This window comes from Pempheris klunzingeri, chromosome 2, assembly GCF_042242105.1.
Source record: "Pempheris klunzingeri isolate RE-2024b chromosome 2, fPemKlu1.hap1, whole genome shotgun sequence".
Classification (NCBI taxonomy): domain Eukaryota; kingdom Metazoa; phylum Chordata; class Actinopteri; order Acropomatiformes; family Pempheridae; genus Pempheris; species Pempheris klunzingeri.
In genome coordinates, this window is record NC_092013.1 from 5,429,585 (window position 1) to 5,452,174 (window position 22,590).

General features: G+C 41.5%; 3 protein-coding genes across 3 annotated transcripts; 2 read left to right on the top strand and 1 right to left on the bottom strand.

Annotated features, from left to right (window-relative positions):
- Positions 1-6,435: 6,435 nt before the first annotated feature.
- On the bottom strand, positions 6,436-10,664 carry zbtb49 (zinc finger and BTB domain containing 49). Its single transcript, XM_070844705.1, has 7 exons — positions 10,513-10,664; positions 9,282-10,411; positions 9,061-9,107; positions 8,899-8,972; positions 8,452-8,534; positions 8,079-8,240; positions 6,436-7,473 (listed from the first exon to the last, which is right to left on the bottom strand). The coding sequence occupies exons 1-7, from the start codon at positions 10,662-10,664 to the stop codon at positions 6,728-6,730; spliced, it is 2,394 nt and encodes a 797-aa protein (XP_070700806.1). The 3' UTR covers positions 6,436-6,727.
- Positions 10,665-11,441: 777 nt separating this feature from the next.
- Positions 11,442-14,392, top strand: lyar (Ly1 antibody reactive homolog (mouse)). The gene is made up of 8 exons (XM_070847023.1): positions 11,442-11,855; positions 11,971-12,085; positions 12,184-12,291; positions 12,435-12,515; positions 12,879-13,215; positions 13,700-13,756; positions 13,916-14,001; positions 14,130-14,392. Exons 1-8 carry the CDS (start codon positions 11,734-11,736, stop codon positions 14,265-14,267), a joined length of 1,044 nt encoding a protein of 347 aa, XP_070703124.1. The 5' UTR covers positions 11,442-11,733; the 3' UTR covers positions 14,268-14,392.
- A 2,849-nt stretch (positions 14,393-17,241) lies between these two features.
- tmem128 (transmembrane protein 128) lies at positions 17,242-21,149 on the top strand. Its single transcript, XM_070850200.1, has 4 exons — positions 17,242-17,396; positions 18,575-18,707; positions 19,125-19,286; positions 20,714-21,149. Exons 1-4 carry the CDS (start codon positions 17,297-17,299, stop codon positions 20,811-20,813), a joined length of 495 nt encoding a protein of 164 aa, XP_070706301.1. The 5' UTR covers positions 17,242-17,296; the 3' UTR covers positions 20,814-21,149.
- Positions 21,150-22,590: the final 1,441 nt, after the last annotated feature.

Genomic DNA, 22,590 nt, shown 5'->3' on the forward strand with positions numbered 1-22,590 from the left:
ATCCTTGACTGTCTGAATGCTGTTTTTATCAAGGTCTACTGCAAGAGCTGGGGTACTGGAAGAGAGAGGGAGAGAGAGAGAGAGAAAGAGAGAGGGGGGGGGGGGCGAGAGAGGGAGAGAGAGAGAGAGCCTGAATCTCTCTGCGCTCAAGATGATGGAGAGCGAGGGGGGCTTCCCTGAGTCTGCTGCACTGATGACAATTTCTGTGCAAACTGCTCTGACAGCGTGGCTAATTTTACAACATCTCTCCTATCGTTCCTTCACTTTTACGCTTTCATTTTCTCCCTCCACTGCCCCCCCCCCCCCCCAACCAGTGCACGCACACACACACACACACACACACACACACACACACGCCGTGCCTGAAGGGCTCTGTCCATGCGATTAGTGAATCGTTGGATCTGATTGGCTAATATTTTCACCACAGGAAATCAAAAGGATCTGAGCAAGAAGAGCGGAGTCTCTCATGTGCATTTCATCCTTTTAGTTAGAATCTGTTTCAGATAATGAGCCGAGGCACACTGGCGCTCATGGAGGCCTGTCGTTTGACCGTACAGTCTGAGATCACTGAAATATGCTTACAATTGACTGTATTACACCTGATGTGGCTTTGTGCCAGACTGACAGTTTTTCCGGTGTGATTGTATCCTAAAGTAAAGAAATGGGGCCCACATTTTGCAACCATGTTTCACCAAGCTGGTACAGCATGATCATGTTAGCGTTTTTTTTTTCTAAATAGTCTTTCGGTAAGTTATTCCCAGGAAAAGTCTTACGCTCATGGAAGGTGATACATGAGGCTTGAATGGTGATAGCCACCCTGGATAAACAAAGACAAGATTCATCAAAAAATTCATGGATAGGAAATCTATGGAAAATAGAAGTCATGGTGCTGGACACGCTTGTCAGACGCACAGTGCAAAAACACAAATAAAACTGCACTGAGTAGAATAAATGAGTAGCCGTGAGTAGTAGCAAGTGGAACGATGCAGTATGGAGAAATAACAACAAGGTTCTGCTTACAGGTGTTTGCTTATAAATAAAAACGTATTCCTGGCCATAGATTATTTATAGAAAACTGGACGTGGTCACCATGATGTCACCTGCTGGTTTGTGGACCGCCATTTTGAAGCCTTGAGTTTGGCTTTATGAGCATTGATAAAATAAAAATAAAATAAAATAAATAAATGTAATGTAACAGAAACCCAAGCAGAGGAAGATCAGCAAACTGACTCAGAAATATCAGTTACATAGCAACACATAAAGCTAACTAACATTAGCCACTTGTAGCTACGAGCCTACGAGCCGCTACGAGTGTGCTGAATGCAGCAAGGGTGTATTTTTATTGCTGATGACTCAAACATGTAATTTGTCAGAAGATGATTGTGTTAATCGTTGCTCATTTACAAACGGTGCATATCAGCGTGTTTCCTAATTGTCAAACTATTCCTTTATAACGTGTGTCTTAGAGGAAGCAGCTAGCTTGGTCCTGTCCAAAGGTAACCAGAGCCTCTGTAGCTCACTACATAACATTTTGGATCTCTTACATGTTTGTTCTCAGTCTTTGTGCTAAGCTAAGCTAAGCTAACTAAGCTAGCTCCATACCTAACAAAGAGACCCTTAAACAGTTTCAGACCAAAATGATTTACAGCTTTAAGTAATTATCAATCTGTTGCCTTTGGCTCTTTGTCCTGCACAAGACTATTTGGTTGTGTGAAGCTCTTGTCACCGTCATCAGCGCCCACGGTGAAGAGCTGCTGCCACAGTTTGAAGCATGCTGGGAGATCACAATCTACCAATAGTCACAAATCACCTGAAGGGACACCAGATGTAGCCAGTCATCTCTCACTATGTTACTGTAATATTTGGAGTAGAGTTTGGAAATATAAGTAGTTGCCAGCTGCGCATTTGGTTGCAAAATCAACTCCCTATTTCCTACCTGTCCCAAACTAGACTGTAGCCTGTGTATACGTGTTCAGCCTTAATCTTCTTGCTCTAAGGGGGAAACAGAGAACAACCCATCACACACACTGACAGGTGTCTAAACGCATTTCGAGAAGCTGAGAAACCGTGCACTGCACACCTGGGTACAGTAAAGCCATTGTGTGTGTGTGTGTGTGTGTGTAGAAAAGAGAGACAGAGCACAAGAGGAAGTAGAGCAGTAAATAATAAGCTGGGAGAAAGATGCAAGATATGACTGTGTACATGTACCTCTGCAGGACATGCATGCGTCCTCGTGGCACAGATCAGTGTATCAAAACAACACCCCGTAGGTGAGCCTGATAATGACTCCAATGAGCCTGTGAATGGTACAACACGGTGTAATAGCACCCGTCTAGTTATGTGTTGCATGAATGGCCCCCGTGGAGGAAACCAGAGCAGATGGAGGTACAGTAAGCAGGTAGCGACTGAGCAAAGGAGAAAAGCGGCAAGAAAAAGAGGAGCGAGAGAGAGAGAGAGAGAGAGACAGCAGAGCAACAGTAGGAACAATCACCATTCTTCTCCTCTGCTTAAGCCTCTTTCATATTGCGACACACAGAGGAATTATAGCGCAGAGACTAGGTCAGCCACTTATCCATCTCATCCAACAATGCAACACGCCGCAACTCCACAGCAATTACTGCTCGGCTGGAACTGCTGCCAGAGCACGTCCACATCTTCTGGTGCTGATGCAGTTTCAAGTGCAGTAATAACAATGAATAATGTGTTGGAGAAGAGGTAGGAGTGTTCAAAAACATCCATGGCTTTCAAACAGCAATGCAGAGTTTTTGTTTCGCTGGTCATTAGAGAGCATGAAGAGATGGAGGGATGCTTCGTGTTAGAATAAAGATAACAAATCTAACATGACAATTTTACTTTCGATAAAAACTGTGAAGCAGATTTAGGTTAAACGCAAGCAAAAACATGACATTTTCGACAGAGGTTCAGGCAAACCAGATCGTGGTCTGCTCATTCTCTGCAGAGAAATGTCACAGTCAACCGAATTTGGATGGATTCATGCATTTCACACTCACTTGTTAATTAAACCTATCCTCATATGCCTGTGACAGCACAAAGCAATGAAACATGATTAGATACCGAAACAAAAGGGGAGCTTTGGAAATGTTTCTGGGTAAAATGGCATTAGCCCTGGTCTCATTCTGCACCAGTTAGACAGCGTACATAATCAGGATTAACTTTAGCATGATGGGGAGAGAGAAGGAACGATGAGGGGGTAAGGGGGGGGGGGGGGGGGGGGGGAGTGAGAAGAGAGGGTCATGGGAAGCCAGAACTCACCCTCAAAGTCACTCATCCTGGTGTCAGATAGCAACACTGGTGCAGTGATTACAATGTAATGAATCCTCGAGAAGCCCATTTCTTTCCATGTTAAATGCTGCATCCATGAATATCCAGAGAAAATATGAATATCCGACGACTGTATAATGTATGCAGATGTCAGATTTTGTGTGATAAGATTCCAAAATCTTGGTTACTTTAATCTGCTGCAGACCATATTTGTGGTATTAGATTGTTAAAAGCGATGTGTCCTACTTTGTACTGCATGTGTAGCAGATATATGGACATGGAGCATTATTTAACTTCATCTATCGCCATTATAGTAAGGAATGCTTCATTTTTGTGCTATTTATCTATTTATTTTTGTAACTTTTTTCTATTTCCTTTACTAATTTTAATGTCTTTGCTCATTATACTCGTGCAAAGCGAACAAATTATACATATCCAGGCATACAGCCAAACAAAGACGTCAACCTAAATAAATAGCTGCTATATACAGGCCAGACCTGGATATCTAAATGTCCTTTGTGCATTCAGGATCAGTTGTATGTGCTGTATGTGCAGGGTTGAGGTAACAGTGTATGGCAGCACAAAGAATAAGTCAGAAATAATGACCCTGTCCTCCTAGGTGATTAGATGTGCATATAGTTGGAGTATATATACAGTATGCAGCCTATTTGGACCTGCATACTGAGAGGAGATCATGTACATGCTATTGTACTATATTTTATTACATATATACATTGTAATGTGCATGATGAATATATACAGTAGTAATATTTAATTTTGCAGTGTTTTACAGGATTTGAATTCAGTCTTCAGAAGGCTGATTGAAATCAATGTGTCAGCGTACATTGCTCCTGTTTCTTGAATTGTGGGAAGGTTGGCACCAATAAATAACTAATAAATTATGTCATCTTGGGCTCGGAGACAAAAACAGAAGGCCGGCGTTACAAACGGGGGTGTAGAGTTGGACAGACGTGGGTGAGTTGCTTTACCAGGCATGGAGGGTCTAATGAAACACCACACTGAGTTATGAAACTTAATGTGTAGGATCCAGGGATGTTGCCAGACCCACACTTGAGACTAAAAGTTTGATTTTCTCTGCCTCCGCTGCTTTCATTTTGACCATTCATTATTTAATCTGCCTCGCTCAAGTCCTCCACGCTTATGGAGATGCAATAACAGGTCCTGACTGTTACAAGGCTTCCTGTAACTTCACCACTTTGTCTGTATTTGGACATCTTCTCTTACATCAGTTAGTTACAGTGGGTATGTCTGAAGTGTTATGTTGAAAACGGCAAATCTTCAGGAAAAGGCTTGTTATTCACAATCAGCACATTCCCCTGGTACTTTTTCCAGCACTGTATAGTTGCTCTCTGCATCCAAGTTGTGAAGGACAGAAGGGTTTTCTTCACACGCTCACACTTTGGTATCTGCTGGAAAGTGAGAACACGCTCAAGCTCACCAGGGTTTGAATAATTTCTGGCTGCAGCGTGAAACACACACACACACACACAAACACACACACACACTCTCTCTCACTCCTCTCAGGGTGTGAAGCATCAGGGGTCAGGTACGCTTTCCTGCCCGGATTCCCTGTCTCTTGTCCGTCAGTGGTTGGCGCACTGATGTAAAGGGCAATAAATGCGAACGAACATCATGATAACAGATTTATCCCATGTGTTGCTAGGCAACTAATCCAGCAGGCATGGAACAACAACGGGGCTTGTATGTTGTGACAATGACGGCCAATTATCAGCTGCCTGTCTTGTAGTGAACGCTGTCTGCTCAGTTCACTGTTTACAAGCCTCACATGCTGCAGTGATGCTGCACAATGTTTACTGGTGCACAGTGTTTACTGGATGTGTGGTGAATGTGAGTCTCACTTGTGACAGCTATGTCACCCAAATACTCAGCCTCCATGAAACCCAAATCAGTCTCATAAGCAATGTTCATACCTTCAGGCACTTGCTCGGAGTGGACAGGCGTTACGTAACGCACCACTATGTATACGCTGGCAGAATCTTTTTCTTCAGTGGAAGCTCTTGTGTCCTGCAAGGGATGAACTGTACATTGTGTTAGCCGTTTCAACGTATATATTACATATCAATGCCAGTGAGATGATCCGACACATTTTTCTTTCCACGTGGACTGTAGCACCTGGTTTCTAGCTCCCTCTGTAGTCTGTGTGGCAGCATGACACCTGATTTGGATTTGGTTGCTCAGTACGGCTTCTTCTCTGTGTTGTACTCACCAAGTAACATGATTCACAAAAGGTGAAGAGCTGTTAAAAAAAAGACTGAGCAGGAGCCTGCCTGAGCAGTTGTTCTTTTAAGGACAAATGACCAGTTATTATGACTATTTTTATCTATAAATAAGAAAATATGCTCTAAAACTATTAATAAATAAGATAGAAAATACCTTTAACTTTTAAACCTTTGGATATATATTGATATATTTTCAATCTAACATTGATTTCACCAGTGGTGGGAGCTGTTAAGTCTGTAAAGAAACAGTCGGCCACCGCAGCTATAAAAACTAAAAACATTATGATGAGAAAAGTTTTCAATTACATCACAATGACACATAATTAAATGTAAGACTTTTATTCTCATATGAATATATATACACTACTTTGACACTCGTAGTTGAAAATAGGTCTGCTCTTTTTACATTTTAAAGTGCAGTGCAGTATATACAAGGTGAGAGAGTGTAAGTACTGTAGTTACTAGCTGAGGTGCATTGTGGGATGTTTTTGGATAGATCCTTAAAGGGTAAATCCACATTGAATCCTGGAGGATAAACAACGGTTGCTGCCTGCTCTCTATGTGCTCTAATATTCAGGATTATTATCCTTCAGACCTCTCATTCATCAGTGATGTCACAGCGGGTGTCCGCCATTAGCTGTCAAAGGCTAAACGCCCGTGATGACATCACTGAGTTTTCTGTGGCCAGAAAAGCAGCAATGGATGTATTATAAGTTAAGTTCAAGACTTTTTTAGGCTTTGGAAAAGTTTCCCAAAGATTGAACCTCCTTAAAAATATGCACAATACAAAAAGTAATAGTTTACCATGTTTATAGCTGGAGGTAGCAGCTGTTTTACCAAAATCTCTTTTATAATAGCAGTCTGTGGAAACAATTTCTGGGTCGCAGGGGATTTGCTGTTGCAATACCGCCAGTGGCCATAAGAAAAATGTGGACGCAAGGCCGAGCGGTGGTCCGGTATCAAGTTCTTGTAATTCATCCATGAGAGCAGCGCAACAGCAGTTCTCATCCATCTCCTGTAGGATTAAGAGTATATTCATGATTTATTTAGTTTAAGAAAAACTAGGAAGCACTTTGTTCGCTTCATCAAAGGAGCTACCATTTTGTGTTTTAAGTCAGGCGGTAAACATCGGGTCACACCCTTTGACCTGGCTTTGCTGTGCTTATCTGAAGAAGACGCAACATTTATTGCTCCATGTCATTATCATTCTGCAGAGTTTTCATTGCCAGGCCCCACAGAGTTACACTGGAGATAAACTGTCCTTCACTGGACCTGTAGGACCCACTGTTGGGTCTGCTAGAGGAAGGAAGGGAACTGCAGTGATTGTCTGTAGGAGGCAGGTAGGGCCTCCCCACCTGCCCTCTGCCCATCTCCACGGACATATTGCCATTCTCCATATAGGGACCATACACAGCCTCCTGAGACAGGTGGGGTTTGGCCACTTTCATGTGGTCTGTAGCATTCAGGGCTGCAGCTCTCTCCTGGTGGTTGGAGGAGAGGAGGTGATGGGGCACCAGCGAGCGCAGCTCTGGAAGGGGGGTTGGGGTAGACCCTGGGCTGAGGTGCATGCTGGGAGGTGGAGTCTCTATATGCGATGTTGGTTGTGGCGGTGAAGGAGGAGGTGGTGAGGGTTTCTCTAACCCTGCATGGGGCATCATGCTGGGGAAATGCTGCTCACTGGTCGCGGCAGGAGGTTTACTGTGGCCGACAGGTTTGGAGAACGAGGATGCTCCATCTGAACTACGAGGTGGATCAGAGCTGTCGGTGACCGGGCTGTCGGCTGGCGCCCCCTTACAGTGCATGTTGCTGTGTCTCCTCAGCATGGCAGAGCGGGTAAAACTCTTCCCACAGGCGTTACAGATGTAGGGTTTCTCACCAGTGTGTGACCGTATGTGACGCTGCAGGTCTCCTGAGCCGATGAAGCACTTCCCTGCATAAATTACACATATTTAGTGTAAAACACTAACTAGCTACAGTCTATACTGAATTTAAACACCAAAAGTTTGACTAAGCGAGTTCACGAGATGTCTTAGCATCAAATAACCTTTGAGAGGAATGCACTGAGAGCCAAAATGAATACGAGAACTGCCACTGACATCAAATCAACAGCAGTTACACATACGTCTTACGTTTGGGATCAAAACTTGCTCATAAGGTGTATGACATTTAATCATGGTACACACAGATCCATCATGTGTATTTAAGGGTAGGTTCAAGGGAGGTGGATTATTTTGCACCAGTTTAGATTTATTTTTTTATTCAACTTGTCACGTCTATTATTGTCATTATCTTTTCATCGTCAGATTATTTTCTCGATTATAAAATGTAGTAATTTAGTAAAGTCATCTGAAGATATGCAGTTTACAATCACAGGAGATAAAGAAGAGCAGCAAATCCACACAAGTGAATCTGGAACCATCCAAACTGTTAACCTGACGCCGTTTCACCTCTACACTGATGTTTTATTAAACTATAATCTACAGGGCAGCAAGTGAATTATACTTCCAACGTTACAGAGACTGTACAGAGACTTACCACATGTGGCACAGCTGTGAGGTTTTTCTCCAGCATGGCGAGCCTTGTGCTTCAGCAGCTTTCTGTGGGTGTTGAAGGATTTTCCACACTGGTCACATGTGAATGTCTTTTCTGTGGCATGAGTCCTCTTGTGTTCCTTGAGGTTACTCAAGTTGTTAAATCCTGAGCAACGAGACAAGTAGAGTGAGCACAACACCAGTCTTATGAACACATAATGTGTCACAATGTTCCAGCTGGATCTGTGAACAAAGTAGCTCACGATATTATTAATCATCAGCAAAGGTTCATCCTAAGAATGAGACCGTTAGGCAAGAACTACATGTAGATGGATTAAGGAAGTGATTAAGAAAATCACTCCTGTTCAGTTACGTACCTCGACCACATATATCACACAGATGTGGCTTCTCTCCTGTGTGGACAACTTTGTGACGATGGACATCCCCTGATGCGGTAAAGCTGGCAAACACAGATGAAAATTCAATTAATAGGCAAATGTATAGACTATTAGGCCTGTGAAATATAAGGAAAATATCAAATTGCTGGAGACTAAACTCAGATATACTCTTTTCTAAATCAGTATGTCGTCATCACAAATTCTTTCAGTATGCAAGTTAAAGATTGTATTATAAAAATGCAATATCAGCAATTATGGTATATTGCCAAGTTTTGGAAACTATGAAGCATTTTTTTTCTTAGTAAAAGGTAATCACATAAGCATACAATAAGAAAACAGATTGACAACAAATATCTATACACGGAAAGGGAAGTGATGAACAGCAGAAATATAAATATGGAAAATGAATGCAGGGAAGTGTCTTACCTTTTACCACATAACTCACAGATGTACGGTTTCTCTCCAGAATGTCGCCGCAAATGTGTCTGCAAATTTCCAGCCTGTGAAAGAAAATCAGTCAGATATCTCAATATAACTTTCCCATCTATCTATAGCTGTGGGAAATCAGAATAACACACCAGACGATACCTGTGAGAAGTTTCTCCCGCAAACATTACACTGAAAGGGCTTCTCGCCTGCAACAAGACAAAAATATTAAGATGATGATGATGATACTTGATTGTCAGATCAAGTCAGAGACTCTTCTTGTGTCACAGCACGCTCCATTTTCAACGTCACAGAAAAGACAAAAGTTAGGACAAGAAACAAAAGATACAGAATCATTTAAGGCAATTATAAACAGTAAATACCGGTATGTGAGCGCTTGTGCAGCTCCAGGTTGCTGGGGTGTTTGAAGATCTTCCCACACACCTCACAGCAGTACTGCTTGTGTCCTGTCTGCTGCTGTGGTGGTTCTGGCACGGTCTTAAGATTTTGTTCTTCTTTGCTCGCAGGTGGAGGACTGGGAAGTTGTGCGTCTGCTGCGGTCTCCGCAACCTCCTCCCTGCACGCGTTAAGACCCTCGATAGGAGTTTCAGGAGCTTGAGTCTGGACCGCAGTCTCTTCTTGATGACTCTCTTTGGGACAGCTGAGGATGGGTTCACTGACCGATTCAGCAAACATCTCCTCCAAAGCCTTCTGGGATCGGAGGTAGTTGTATTTCTTCAGGTACACAGTCTTCTTTGGGCGCACTGGCTTGTTGAGCATGGAGTCTGCTGAGTTAGAGTTGGGCGTGTTTAAATTATCTGAAGGTGTTAAAGAGGAGACAGGGTTCTTTTCAACTGCTGCAGATGTGCAGGGAGGATTGGGCTGAACTGTTTTTCCTGAGCAAACAGGAGTGTGGTTGCCTCCCTCACTAACCCCAAGCTGACACTGCTGCTCTTCCACCAGCACTAAAGGGGCCGGGCCTTGATTTGAGGCTGCATTATTAGTCTCAATTGCACTTTGTTTGAAGTACTGCTTACTGTAGAAGTTACGGAGTTTGTAGCCATGGACAAGCTGTTTTTCCACAGGTGCGTGAGAGCTGCTAACAGTGTCACAGCTTGAGCTGCTATTAGGCACAGAAACAGGCATCCTTTTGCTGTTGTCCATGTCACTGCTCAGGCCAGGCCTCTGGGTTTCAGAGGGACAGTGGAGGTCAACATCATGAGGCAGACTGCTCCCCAAAAGACAGTCATGCTCAGAGCTTAGCATGCCTGGCAGGGAAAATGAGGGGATTTCCACTGGTGGAGGACAAGGCTTGAGGAAAGCATTACACATGCTCTGAATGTTTGGAACCTGCAAACACTGAGCGATGTCCAGGAGCGCTTGGACATTATCTTGGTTGATTTCAAGATGGGATGTATACATGTAGTCCAACACTTGTCCGATGCCACCGACATCCTGGATGGCCAAGTTAAACACCACATTCTTCTGACTGGGGGAATTTTGGAATAAAGACCTGGAAAGTTCAAAGTTGTACTTTTTATACTGTATTACTCTATAATAGGATGATTAGAAATAAGCCACTGATTCATTAGAGGTGTAAAGACATAAAAGCACCTGAAATAGGAGCTGAAAGCGGCCAGGACATTTTTGTGGGCCTTGAAGCAGACACCTTTGACCACCAGCATGCAGTCACAGAGCAGCCCCTGAATCCTCTGCTCCTGGAGCTGCTGCAGCAGGTAGGAGCTGTGGCTGGACAGGGTGTCCATGGTCACTCAGCTGCTGGACCACTCAGCTGCAACTTCTCCATCAAAAACACTAGCCACGGTGAACCATGTGGGGAAAAAAAAACAAAACACGTCTGTTATTAAGAAGATATTAATCATCCCTCTGGTTAGCTAACGTTAGTCCTTGAACTGCAACATCAGTAAAAGTGATGCAAACGAGTGTTGGTAGCTGTTTTCAACTGGTAACACTCATATATATAATTCAACAACCGCGCAGAACCTGATGTGACTGTGCTGCGAGACCACCCATGCAAAAATTGGACGAAAACAAGCTAACAAGCTAACAACAAAACCATGCTAACCGACCACAACGGCACACGGTGTGAATCAACACAGCACCACATCCCTCGAAACGAACATTTTCAACCGAGAATTAAAGTCCTACATATTGTTAGCCCAGTGACGTTTTAATATATTGATAAAATTAAACTTACCCTTTTTTATTTGGATGATGGGTCACTTTTCCCAGTGTCAAACCGTGACCTCACTTCCTGGTACTACCCGTAATGTCGCGCAGCTTAAACAAGAAGCAGATAACACGAAAGAGTATTTTGAGATTGGTTTAATGTATTGTTTCTTGTCAAGTTAGAGTAGCTGAAAGTCACCACATATATTTTTGTCGCTCTTTATTTAAAAAAAACACAAGAAAAATGTTTGTAGAAGAATTGCCCTACTGTGGGCGGAACTTTTCTTTTGGCGACATTTTCACACGGACGACTATTAGTGAAGCTACAGAATGTTGCTATGGTCACGTGTGTTTTGAAAAGTTTACACGCATGGGGCAGTAAAGGGGATTTGTTGCGTTCAAATGCGGTTTTGGAGCAAAAACAATTTAACGTTGCTGCTCACAACATTTATTTGTTTTATTAAACTCTCCGCCGCGTTTAGCCGTCGGCTCATTTAAACATTAGCTAGCTTTTAGATAACGTTAGTTGCCTTTTCTGTGGCTAACGTTAGCTCGAACGTTCATACGTTGGCGCCGTTAGTTTCAGTCACACACTGTGATAGCGGAGTTAGCTAAAATTATCGTTAAAGCTCAGGGTCGTTTAAAATGGTGTTTTTCACATGTAACGGCTGCGGTGAATCTCTGAAAAAAGCTCAGGTTGATAAACATGTGAACATCTGCCGGGGTTGCCAGGTCCTGTCCTGCATCGACTGCGGAAAAGACTTCTGGTAATGACCAACCTAAATGTCTAACTTCACTGTCTCCATCTTCTCTGTTTTATAGCTAGTTAAACCACCACAATGCTTCGTTGTGTAATGGTATTTCTGTGTACACGTTGAACAGGGGCGATGACTACAAGGACCACAATAAATGCATCAGTGAGGATCAGAAGTACGGAGGCAAAGGCTACGAGGCTAAGGCAAACAAAGGAGATGTGAAACAGCAGCAGTGGATCCAGGTAAAACAAACCAAACAAATCAAAACAAAATGCAGAGATGCGATGCCGATTACACTTAACGTAACGTTTTTGTTCCTGACTTTATTCTCCTCCTGAAGAGAGTCCAGGAAGCCATGAACAAACCTGGAGTCAGTGCAAAGCTAAAGGATGTGCTCAGGCAAGTCAGCACGTATGATAACGTCCCAAGAAAGAAGGCCAAGTTTCAGGTTGGTGTAACTTCAATCTGTACCAAAAGTGTAATGTTTCATGGATCACGCTGTGTGATGGACCTTTGCATCATCTCAGTGTGGTGATTAGGGTGTGCATGAATGAACTAATCAATTTTCTTTTTTTTTGATCTGCTCCTCAGAACTGGATGAGAAACAGTCTTAAAATAGCCAACACCGGCCTTCATGATGAAGTGTGGGACATCCTCGCTGCAGCTGACAAAGTAAGTTACTCTGCTTCAAAGTTATTGTTTCCCTGTGCATGGTAGTTGCCGTTTGTCAGCCTGTAGCAGATACGGTGACAAGGGTAGTTTTAGTTAAACTCCAGTCACCTGAAATCACATGAGAAACATGCGACAGGGTGATTTATTTTGTCTTTATCAGTTAGTATTATATCTAGGTTATCTACTTGATGTTAATGTTTGATATTGCCGGTGTGTAATTCTGCTCTGATGAAGAGAAAACAAACATACGCTTCTTTGTATGTCGTTTTCCATCTGCTGTCTCACTGTAGTAAATTCTGTCAAGAAAAAAAAAATGTCTTCAATATCCCAACTGACTATCATTACCCACCCATAATATGACAGCCTGCCGAGGCTCCCCAGGAGGCGAAAGGAGCTAACCAGACTGTGGCAGAAGTCAAACTGGAAACCAACGGGGAGAAAAAGGTGAACGGCCATCCGGATGTGGAGGAGAAGAAGAAGAAGCTGAACAAACGGGAGCGTAAAGAGGCCCGTCAGCAGAAGAATGGGAAGGTTGTGAAAGGTGCCGAAAAGACGGTTGCACAGGAGCCAGAAGACGACCAGACAGGCAAAAAGAAAAAAAAGAACAGAAAGAGAAGGCACAGCTGCGAGGAAGACGGAGATGAAGACCAGAACGGACACGGTGCTGAAGATGAGACATCCAGCAAGAAAACAAAGACAAGTAAGACATTTTCTAAAGGCCAGCCCAAAATCTATCTGTGTATGCTGCTCTCCCTACAGTGTTCTATAGTCAGCCACTGTTTAGTTTTTGTTTTCTGTGCATTATTATTATTAGTAGTAGTAGTATTAGTATTAGTAGTAGTAGTAGTAGTAGTAGTGGCAGTGGATGTGCTACCTGGTGTCTTTTTATTGAATACTATTTCCACGCTTCACTGACTGAAAAGGTGAATTGGCTAAATGTTTTCATCAGCAGCTCTGCAAAGTTTGTTTGGCCCACAACTGTGACTAAAATTGTAAAATATTTATTTTAAAACTGTTGGTAAATTTTGTGGAGGTGCTCAAATACCCTCAGAACGCCTATTTTATTGTAGTGTGAGCTTATATCATGTGTACTCTTGTGAAACTGATCTAAGCTCCTCTATTTCACATGTTTCATGTGTTTGTATTTAGGGTAACGTCTAGACATTTTATCTCTTTTCTTTCAGTGGACCAAGCAGCGGAGGATGCTGTCATGTCAGCAGAGGATGTAGCAGTTCCCAAAGGTACTGTGGCTCAGTATATGACCTGGATCGACATTTTACAAAATGAATAATGGTGTGAAAGAATAAGGCCACCAGGGGTCAGTGTTGCCAATGGATAGAAACACACACACACACACACTCATTACTAATAGCTAATTTCTGTTTCTGATTAATCTACAGGTAAATTCAACTGGAAAGGAAATATCAAGGCATTGCTCAAAGAATCACCTGACCAGGAACTGTCAGTGAAGAAACTCAGGAAGAAGGTGAGGAGTGGGGTGAAAATGACTCTTTATTTATTTCTTTTTCAAGAATCCAATTAAAGTTCTAAAGCCAGCATGTTGATCTTGTCTATGGTGTGATGTGATGTTAAGAGCTTGTTCCTCTCTTATAGATTCTGGCAGCGTACTATTCTTTCACTGGTGATGGAAATTTTAAAACGGAGGAGGACCTGCTAGCAACTTTCAATAAGAAGATCCACAACAATCCCAAATTTAGAGTCTTGAAAGACAGAGTTCGACTCGTAAAGTAGACGTGCGTTTATCTCACTCGTCCAGCATGAAATGTATGATGTTCATAGACTTTTAAAATTTAAAAGCCATCGTTGTCTGCCATCCTCCCTTGGATGTTTCTGTACAGATGACATAATCTCAAAGATTAAATCATTTTATAACTGAATTTTGCGTCCTGTTCGGTTGTTTTACTGATTGCAGAAGCCTCGTCAGCATGAGGGAGACTTTTTTACCTTAAAACGTGTCAGTGTTGTTTGAATGTATAAAATGACAATTGTGATAGACAGCCGCTCTGTTCCACATTCCAAGCCCACGGTGAGGCTGGGAAATGGCACCTTATCTGTGGGATTGGATGTTGGAGTGGGGGAAGGGAAACGGGAGAGGTGCACCTGAGGTGAATTTGACTCTCACACGGGACGAAGCTAATGCACATTCCTCGGCACCCCGAACGGGGTTCACTTGGCCGGGGACACAGAAGCTCCATAGAAGCAAGACGCTTGGTGTCAGCCTCAGGTGAAGTTTTAATGCTGTCTGATTTTTCCACTGCTAGAATGAGCAGCCTCTTTACCCAGCTTGCGCACACACACACACACACACACACACAGGCACACACACACACACACACACAGAGGAGGAGCTACAGGAGGAAACCTGCCCAGCTTTATGAAGCTCTGCTAATCCCAGCAGGTTTAACACAGATGCTCATTCATCACACTGCTCACCTGTAATTGTATATTGCATACTTTGGGTATTAGTCAAGCTGTTACTCGAGTTTGCTAGTATTAAAATTGTGTTTTTTAAGTCCTCAAAGGACTCACTACTCCTTAATGCTTTTGTTTTAATCCAGACCCCACAGGAAAACTCAGAAAAACTGAAACAAAGCCTGTCTCTTACTGTTGCTAAACAACAGATCGACATTTTGTTTCTGCCATTACACGCTACAGGATTAACTGTGTGACCATGTGCTTGGTATGGGGCAATTTCATCCCTGAACTTTGGTCTTAATGACAGCCATAATTACCTCAACAATGCCATTTTCAAACATTGTCTTTTCTCTTATAGATGGGTTAAAAATAATTGGAAATAAAAAAAATTAAAACAGAACTAAAACTTTCTGATGACCCCATGCACTAATATTCAAATTATTATCATTATTTTACTTATAAACTTGTAAAATTCTGATATAATTTAGGAAAGAAGACATATTTTCTCTTATAAATGTAAATTGTAATTTATAAGTAAAATCTACTTTTGCTCATGTTGATACACTCAGAAATTGTTGGCCGTGGCACGACCACAAGCTTATAGTGGCTAATATTAGCAGACTCTTGATAGCTACAGCATTAACATTATCCAGTCAGTTTGCTGTCTTTATGACTCCTCTCTACTTGTTCTGGTGTGTATCATCACCCTGTAACTGTCTCTTGTGGCCACTGTGTTCAGCAAAAGTTACACCGTCTCACTCAAATGTTGTCATTACACAGAAAGCACTGTACGGCAATGAGTACACCTATTGTCTGCTGCTTGTACCATCGTAGGAAGGTGGTAAACACGACCAGGTATTTCTTCTCTTACTAATCCCCAGACTAAGAACCAGACTTCTAAGAGTATGAGGTAACACTCTTATCTCGTGCATCTGCACAGGAACAAGAAATGCTCATAGATGCAAAGTGGCTGATGATCCCGTCGCCTTTACCTGTTTGTGAGCAAAAGTCACGTTTTCCTTAAAGGTTACTACATGCCAGAGAGATCAATTTACCCCTGGGTACTTAAATATCACAAGCATCACTTTCAGTATAACGCAATACTGTCCAGCAGCACCACAAATTACGGGCTCCAATGAAATTAATCGAATTTATAACACAAGCTTAAAATCATGCCCTCATGATAGTTGGGAGAGTTATTTCAGGGGTCTTGTATTGACTCCATTCATTTTAAATGTACCTAATAAACTGTAAACAGAGCCTAGACTGATAAAGTTGGCAGTTATGATTGTTTGCTACAGAACAAATAGTAGCAACTAGCAAAAAAGTATTATTTGCTTTTCTTCCCTGCACATGCCATGCCTTTTCCCCTCACTGAAAGTTTTCAGTCGAGAGTGAAATAGGACAAAGGTATCAGCAGTGTCAGATTCTTGCCAGCTCTATGTAAAAGTATACATTCAAGATAAACTTGGGAATACAGCCAGCTACTATGCATTCTGCAAAGTTTATGAGGGACGGCAGCAAATGTGCCCCGTCAGACTTTCCCTTTTTTAGGATGTTTTATTGGCAGTACTTTGGTCCCATTTGTTTGCTGTTTGTGTCAAGGTGGCCTTTGTTCAGGATGTACATCAGACACTTTTTGACTTTCACCGATCTATGGTATTAATCTCAAGCGGTCGCATCACTGGTGGTTTTCAGTTAGGACACGAATGAACCAAACTACAACAACTACATTTCACATTCGGCAAAAGTTTGACATAACAATAATCCACTGTGCTTATACTGTAAATGTAATAATTAGTGTGTGTAGCATAAGATTCTTTACTTTTAAACAACTCTCTTCTCTCAGTCAAGTTTTGTAGTCATACGTGTAAATGGAGTAAAATTAAACATTTTTTAAATATATATATCCAAAACAGATATTGTGCACGATGCCATTTTAGTGTAGTTTATGTATTAGCATAGGTAACACAACAACAACAATAACCACAAAATACATTTAAGGGTTAAAAAATAATTGGAAACTGATACAGAACTAAAACTTTCTGATATTCTCAAATTATAATGGTCTTGTAAATTTCTGATAATTTAAGTTAGTTTGTTCGTTTATCTGATGCCTATTTATTGCTTTTCTGCAGCTACGCCTTCACATTTGTTAAACTATAGTTATTTACAAAAACTAAAACTAGCCGAAAAAAAACAAAAAAACAACTACAGCTGTCGCTCTAATTGCGTCATAAGGACGCGACTCTCTAACAGGAAGTGCATTGTAATGACTGGTTAGCCCATTTATGTCTACCAGTTAGCCTGTGGAGCTAGTGCAAGTTAATGGTAGCATCAACATAATGCTGAACGACAGTGAGCTTGCGACGTTGCGGAACAGATTTAAGAGAGATGCGGAGTTTCTTATGCAAACAACGACTTCGGGTGACGAAGATGAAAAGAGTAAGCTTCGGAGACACTATGTTGGCTAACGCTATTGGCTAACTTTAACTAGTTTCCTGGCAGAGCTAACCGGTAACACTCAACGGGAACGTTACAAACACAGTGTGGTAACAGCTGTGGTTTAGGCTCTGACCTCCTCACTGTCAGTGGCAGCACAGTGTCACATAAGCCCAGCCTGCGAGCTGACCTGATAGAAAATAAGCTAACTTGTATGGTCAAGCCTGTTGAATGGCCAGTTTGTAGTCCACTTGCTAAGATATTCCTGGCGTTTGTGTTTCACAGAACTGCAGCAGAAAGATATATGCTATTTGGAGGATGTTGCCAGCTTGTACAGTGGACAATTGTCCAAGTTTGAGGCCCTCGCTGGCAGGAATCCAGCAATTCTTGATTGTTTTGACTGTGAGCAAACGCTGTGTCAGCTCAGCAACATAATACAGGGAAACTCTACTCCGACACTGTCCCCAATCCAAGGGTCATCTCTTTGCCAGTGTAAACTGATGACTGTAATATAAGCAACAGACCAAACATTTATCGAGTGGTCATCCTTTTTTTATTAATGGCTGCGTAAATTCCAGTTTACATACCGCCAGGCGTCCTTCTGGCAAGATGTCTTGGAATATTATATCATGCATCTAAGATGGACCACTGGGCATAACTTTGATTAAAGCTGTAGGCCAACTTCTTGTTTAGGGCATGGAGTTCACTGTGAACTCTGCACAGAGTAGACCAGCGTGCTGAGGCACTTCAGCAGCCAACAACAGGCTCTGATACATTTAATCAACCAGTAAATTATAGAGATTAATAGCTCTCTGAGAAGTAAGATTATCGCAACGATCGCTATCAGTTTCACCTCAAAAGCTCCTTAAACCCGAAAGGTGCGGATTTAGCACATTCTGTTAAGGCAAGACAAATCTCATATTTGGTAGTAAATACTATTGCATGCTGTAACTCTTTCAGTGCCTCCTTGTATTTAGGTTTCTTAGTTGGTCTGTTAGCGCTGAGTGGCACCGTGCTCAGACGTCCGTTTCTAGATGTCTAAACATCTAACTGACGATAAAACATTTTGAAACTGGAATCAGACTTTTGTGGGCATGTGAGTCCCCGAAGTCCTCGTGGAGTGAAGCACCCTCTTTAAGCAGACACGTGAATTGAAACTTGTGTTTTCTGTTAACCCTCAGGTCAGGAGGAAAAAGATGCCAAGCCGCTCCCTCGCATTAACAAACACTGCATATTCTGGATCGTGGCGTCTATAGGCGTGACCTACTACGTGGATTTCCTCCGCAACATCATGGAGAATGAAGATATCAAAAGGTGAGTGATTTACGAGGAAGACACAAAAATTTCTCTACTCCTGCTGTGCGTTATGAGCACTGAGAAGTAAATAAAGCACTCTACAGTAGGTAGGAGGTTGTGTTATGTTTGTAAAGAAGGTAAAATATTCAGAGAGATCTTTATTCCACTATGACTAGCTTTCAGTTTCCAGTAATGAGACGCCATTTAAAAAAAAAAAAAAAAAAAAAAAAAAAAGCTTTGTTCTCGGAAAACCTTTGTTGCCACAAAAGATGGGTGCTCATGGAAAAACATCATACCCAGAATTTTTAAATCTCTTTTTGTTTGTGGTACTTTTAGCAACATCGTCTTTTGCATTTGAATAACTGCAACAAGTCTTTTTAGATTCCCTTCAAGTCCTAAATACATTTTCTTCCTTTCAACACCCCATTTTCCCAGCTGGTGGTTCAATGTGGGGCTGATGCTCCTTGGGATCTGCCTGTCTCTGGCCATGTTTTGCATCGTCTACCTGGAGTGGTTCAAAGGCATCCAGCACTATGACCAAGAGTACCCTGCCATTCCTCCCATCACCACTGCAGCCTTTATTGCTGCATCTTGCAGGTAAACACAAACATGAATAAACTTCAAACAGTGCTGTAGTCACTCCGATTTAATAAAGACAGATTAACTATAAGGAAAGTAGAACAGCATTATATTAATCACTTTAGACAGAAAACACATATTTTCTGTGCAGTGCTGAGAAGGTAAAACACTAGAAAAGCATGAAACTGTTTCACTGCTGCTTGTTCGCAGACCCCATTAAATAAACAGCAATTGATTATATTTCTTTTATATTTAACATTTATATTATTTTTTATATTTCTTTTGTTTTTCTAATATCACATAGCCAGCATTGTTTTCCACATAGGCCCCCTTGTCTCCTCTAACATGGGGAAAGAAAGGGCATTTCAGTCATTCTGAGAAAAGGCCTCTATTCTCTCAAACAAAGATGGCTGACAGCAATAGACTGGAGTTATTTGAAATAAGACATAAGAAATACATTAAATAAAATAGTTGCCTCTGTGTTGAAACATACTGTAGGTATATATATATATAGATATACAAATTTTGTATAAAGGAAATACTGTATAGAACATCCTCACTTTGACGGCATTTTCATGTAAATGGCTTCCATTTACATGACAGTGATTTCAAGTTAAAAAAAAAAGCTTTTAAAAGAGTTGTCTCAAAGTATTTCTGTGCTTCATACATGAAACGTATTTATATGTAAGATTTTAAAGAATTTATTGAAAAGACATTTTTCTCAGTTTAGAGCTGGCGGCTGCAAAAAAAAAGTATAGTTAACTGTCAATAAATGCATAAATAATTCTGTACTGAAGTAAATAAAGCAATAAAAAAGCTTAGTGAATCTTTAACAGTGACATAATAGGTAAATCAGTAAATTTGACTTTGTGATGCTATTATAAACAGTTATAAGAAACGTATTAACGTTCTTAAGTGGTTCAAACTGTCAACAGGTTTCTTATATGTATTCATAAATGTCTTATAATCTAATTGAATCTAAAGGCGACCTTTAATATTGCTTATTCAATTTAGCAATACCTGTTCTGTTTATCACTGTGGGATTACATGCAGTCCACGAGGGGCTGACTGGGACAATAATTCACGACTGATAATGACTTAACTTATCAAATGTGAATTGGCGTTGCCCTGTTAGTTTGGGCATTAATGCCACGCCTGGTTAACGCTGTTTATTTGATCTCTGACATCTCAAGTCTCAACGGCTCCACTGATTAATTCAACACTTCTTTGTCATGTGATCAGCTAATCCACCTTGTTGATGTCATGAATCCTTTCTCATATGAATCTGTGTTCACTGGAGTCACTGATTAGAAGGAAGTGGGACCTCTGAGTGTTTTAGTAGCAGTACCTCACATTCTCCCGCCTCTGTGTATAATAGATATTTAAAGACCGGTCAGTACTGATGCACTAATTCAGACTGTGCATGTATCGTACTTCTCTTACAGCTTTAACATGGCGCTGTGGCCGGTGTGGTCCTTCTTCACTCCACTCATCCTCTTCACTCAGTTCATGGGGGTGGTCATGTTCATCTCTTTGCTTGGGTGAATGTGACAGGTGAGGATGAGGCTAATTTTAAGTTTCCCCAAATGTCTTTTGTACCGAATGAAAAAGAATAGCACTGTATTTGGCCTTAAATTGTGAACGTGTTTGGAAGTCATGAAACGTTACATATTTAACACCGATGTTTCATAGAATTTATGTTTTTCATCATCTTGTCAGACGCAGTTTTGCTTCTATAGTTTTCCTCCATTCCTTATTCGTATGTCTGAAACAGCACTGCACTAATAGTCTTCACTGCACAATACCGAAAACGCACCCTCCAAAAACCTAAGACACTCCAACATCAACCATACATTTGTTTTCTGGAACTGAAGATTTATTTGTTGCGCACTCTTTGCTTTACCGTACATTCTTATTGTACAACATTTAGAGAGAAAATGGGCCAAAGGAAAATATACTGATGCAATACAAAAAACACATGAATGGCATTTGTGCAATAAGATACAGAAAAAGTACCCAAAACACAAGAAAATTATTTATACTTTCTTGCACATGTTGTCGACACACAGTTTCACAGTTGCATTATGCAAGTGTGCGTCATCGTGGTGCAGGTGTGAATCACGGCTGCCGCCTTTCTATATCTGCCGAGATTCGTCCGGGCGCGTTAGCCAGCGTCCTTTAAGCTGAGACCGTGTTTCACCTCGCGCTCAACAGCAGTGACTCATTTGAAGCAGTCCACCTCATCGCCCCTCTCTGTCTCCGTCTCTTGCCTGAGGGCTGCACAGCAGAGCAGTGTCAACTGGTTAGCGAGATATGTTGAGCCCAAAACCAGAGTTTTCAACGTCTGCTGAGGAGGTCGTGTTCAGAGTGTCGGGTTTCAATTGGCTATAAAACTTTATTTTATTTAAAGTTTTAAATAAAGTTTAGTTGTGTTTTTTTTCATATAGTGACTTTGTGTTATTTATGGCCACGCTGTTGTTATCGTGTGTTTAACTGATTCTCAATTAAAACGAATTAACTAAGTAATTAGATCACCTTATATAAGCAAACCTGTTGAGTCGTACATTAGTAATGTCACCAAACAAAGCCATGCTATAACAGAAGCGCAGACCGCATGCATCGCTTTGCGTTTAATTTGCCACAGAAACCTACATGCATTCAGTTGGTAATGCAGAAAAATAATTTTTCCCCGGTTTGCTTTAGCTAATAAAGCACTTTACATTTTACACTTCATATCATCCATACAGTAAAAAGATACTGAAGGCACAGCAGCTACAGACCACTTTGGATCATGTTCTTCTGCTTGGTGCTGATTACCTGTTTTACACTGATGGCACAGCAGCTAACAGAACACCAGCTAGAAAACTGATTAATCTATTGGTGTTAATCACAGATAATATTCGATCTGTAAATGATTTCACTTTGATTTGGCCAAAAACTATAGTGATTTCTACCTATGCTTCACTATGGGACAGGGTCCGACCTAAATGCACTTCCTGAGTGTAAAGTTTAAATCTGCAATATCAAGTTTAAAGCTTAAGAGCTCTACAATGTGCATCTGTCACACTAGAAATAAACTTGAGCCAGTGTATGCACTGAGCGGGAAAACACACGCTCCCTTTTATGGGAACGTGCACAGAGCCTGAAGAAGAAACCCCTGGGTCAACACAGAGAGGTTTATGTGCAGTTCCAGTGCAGTGATACATGTTATCTCTGATTTGCCGAGCCAGCTACTGCAAAGAAAAAGGCAGACGTGCATGTGCAGCAGATTGATCCAGCTGTGAGAATATCAGACCCGTCTCCTGAAACAATACAGCTGTTG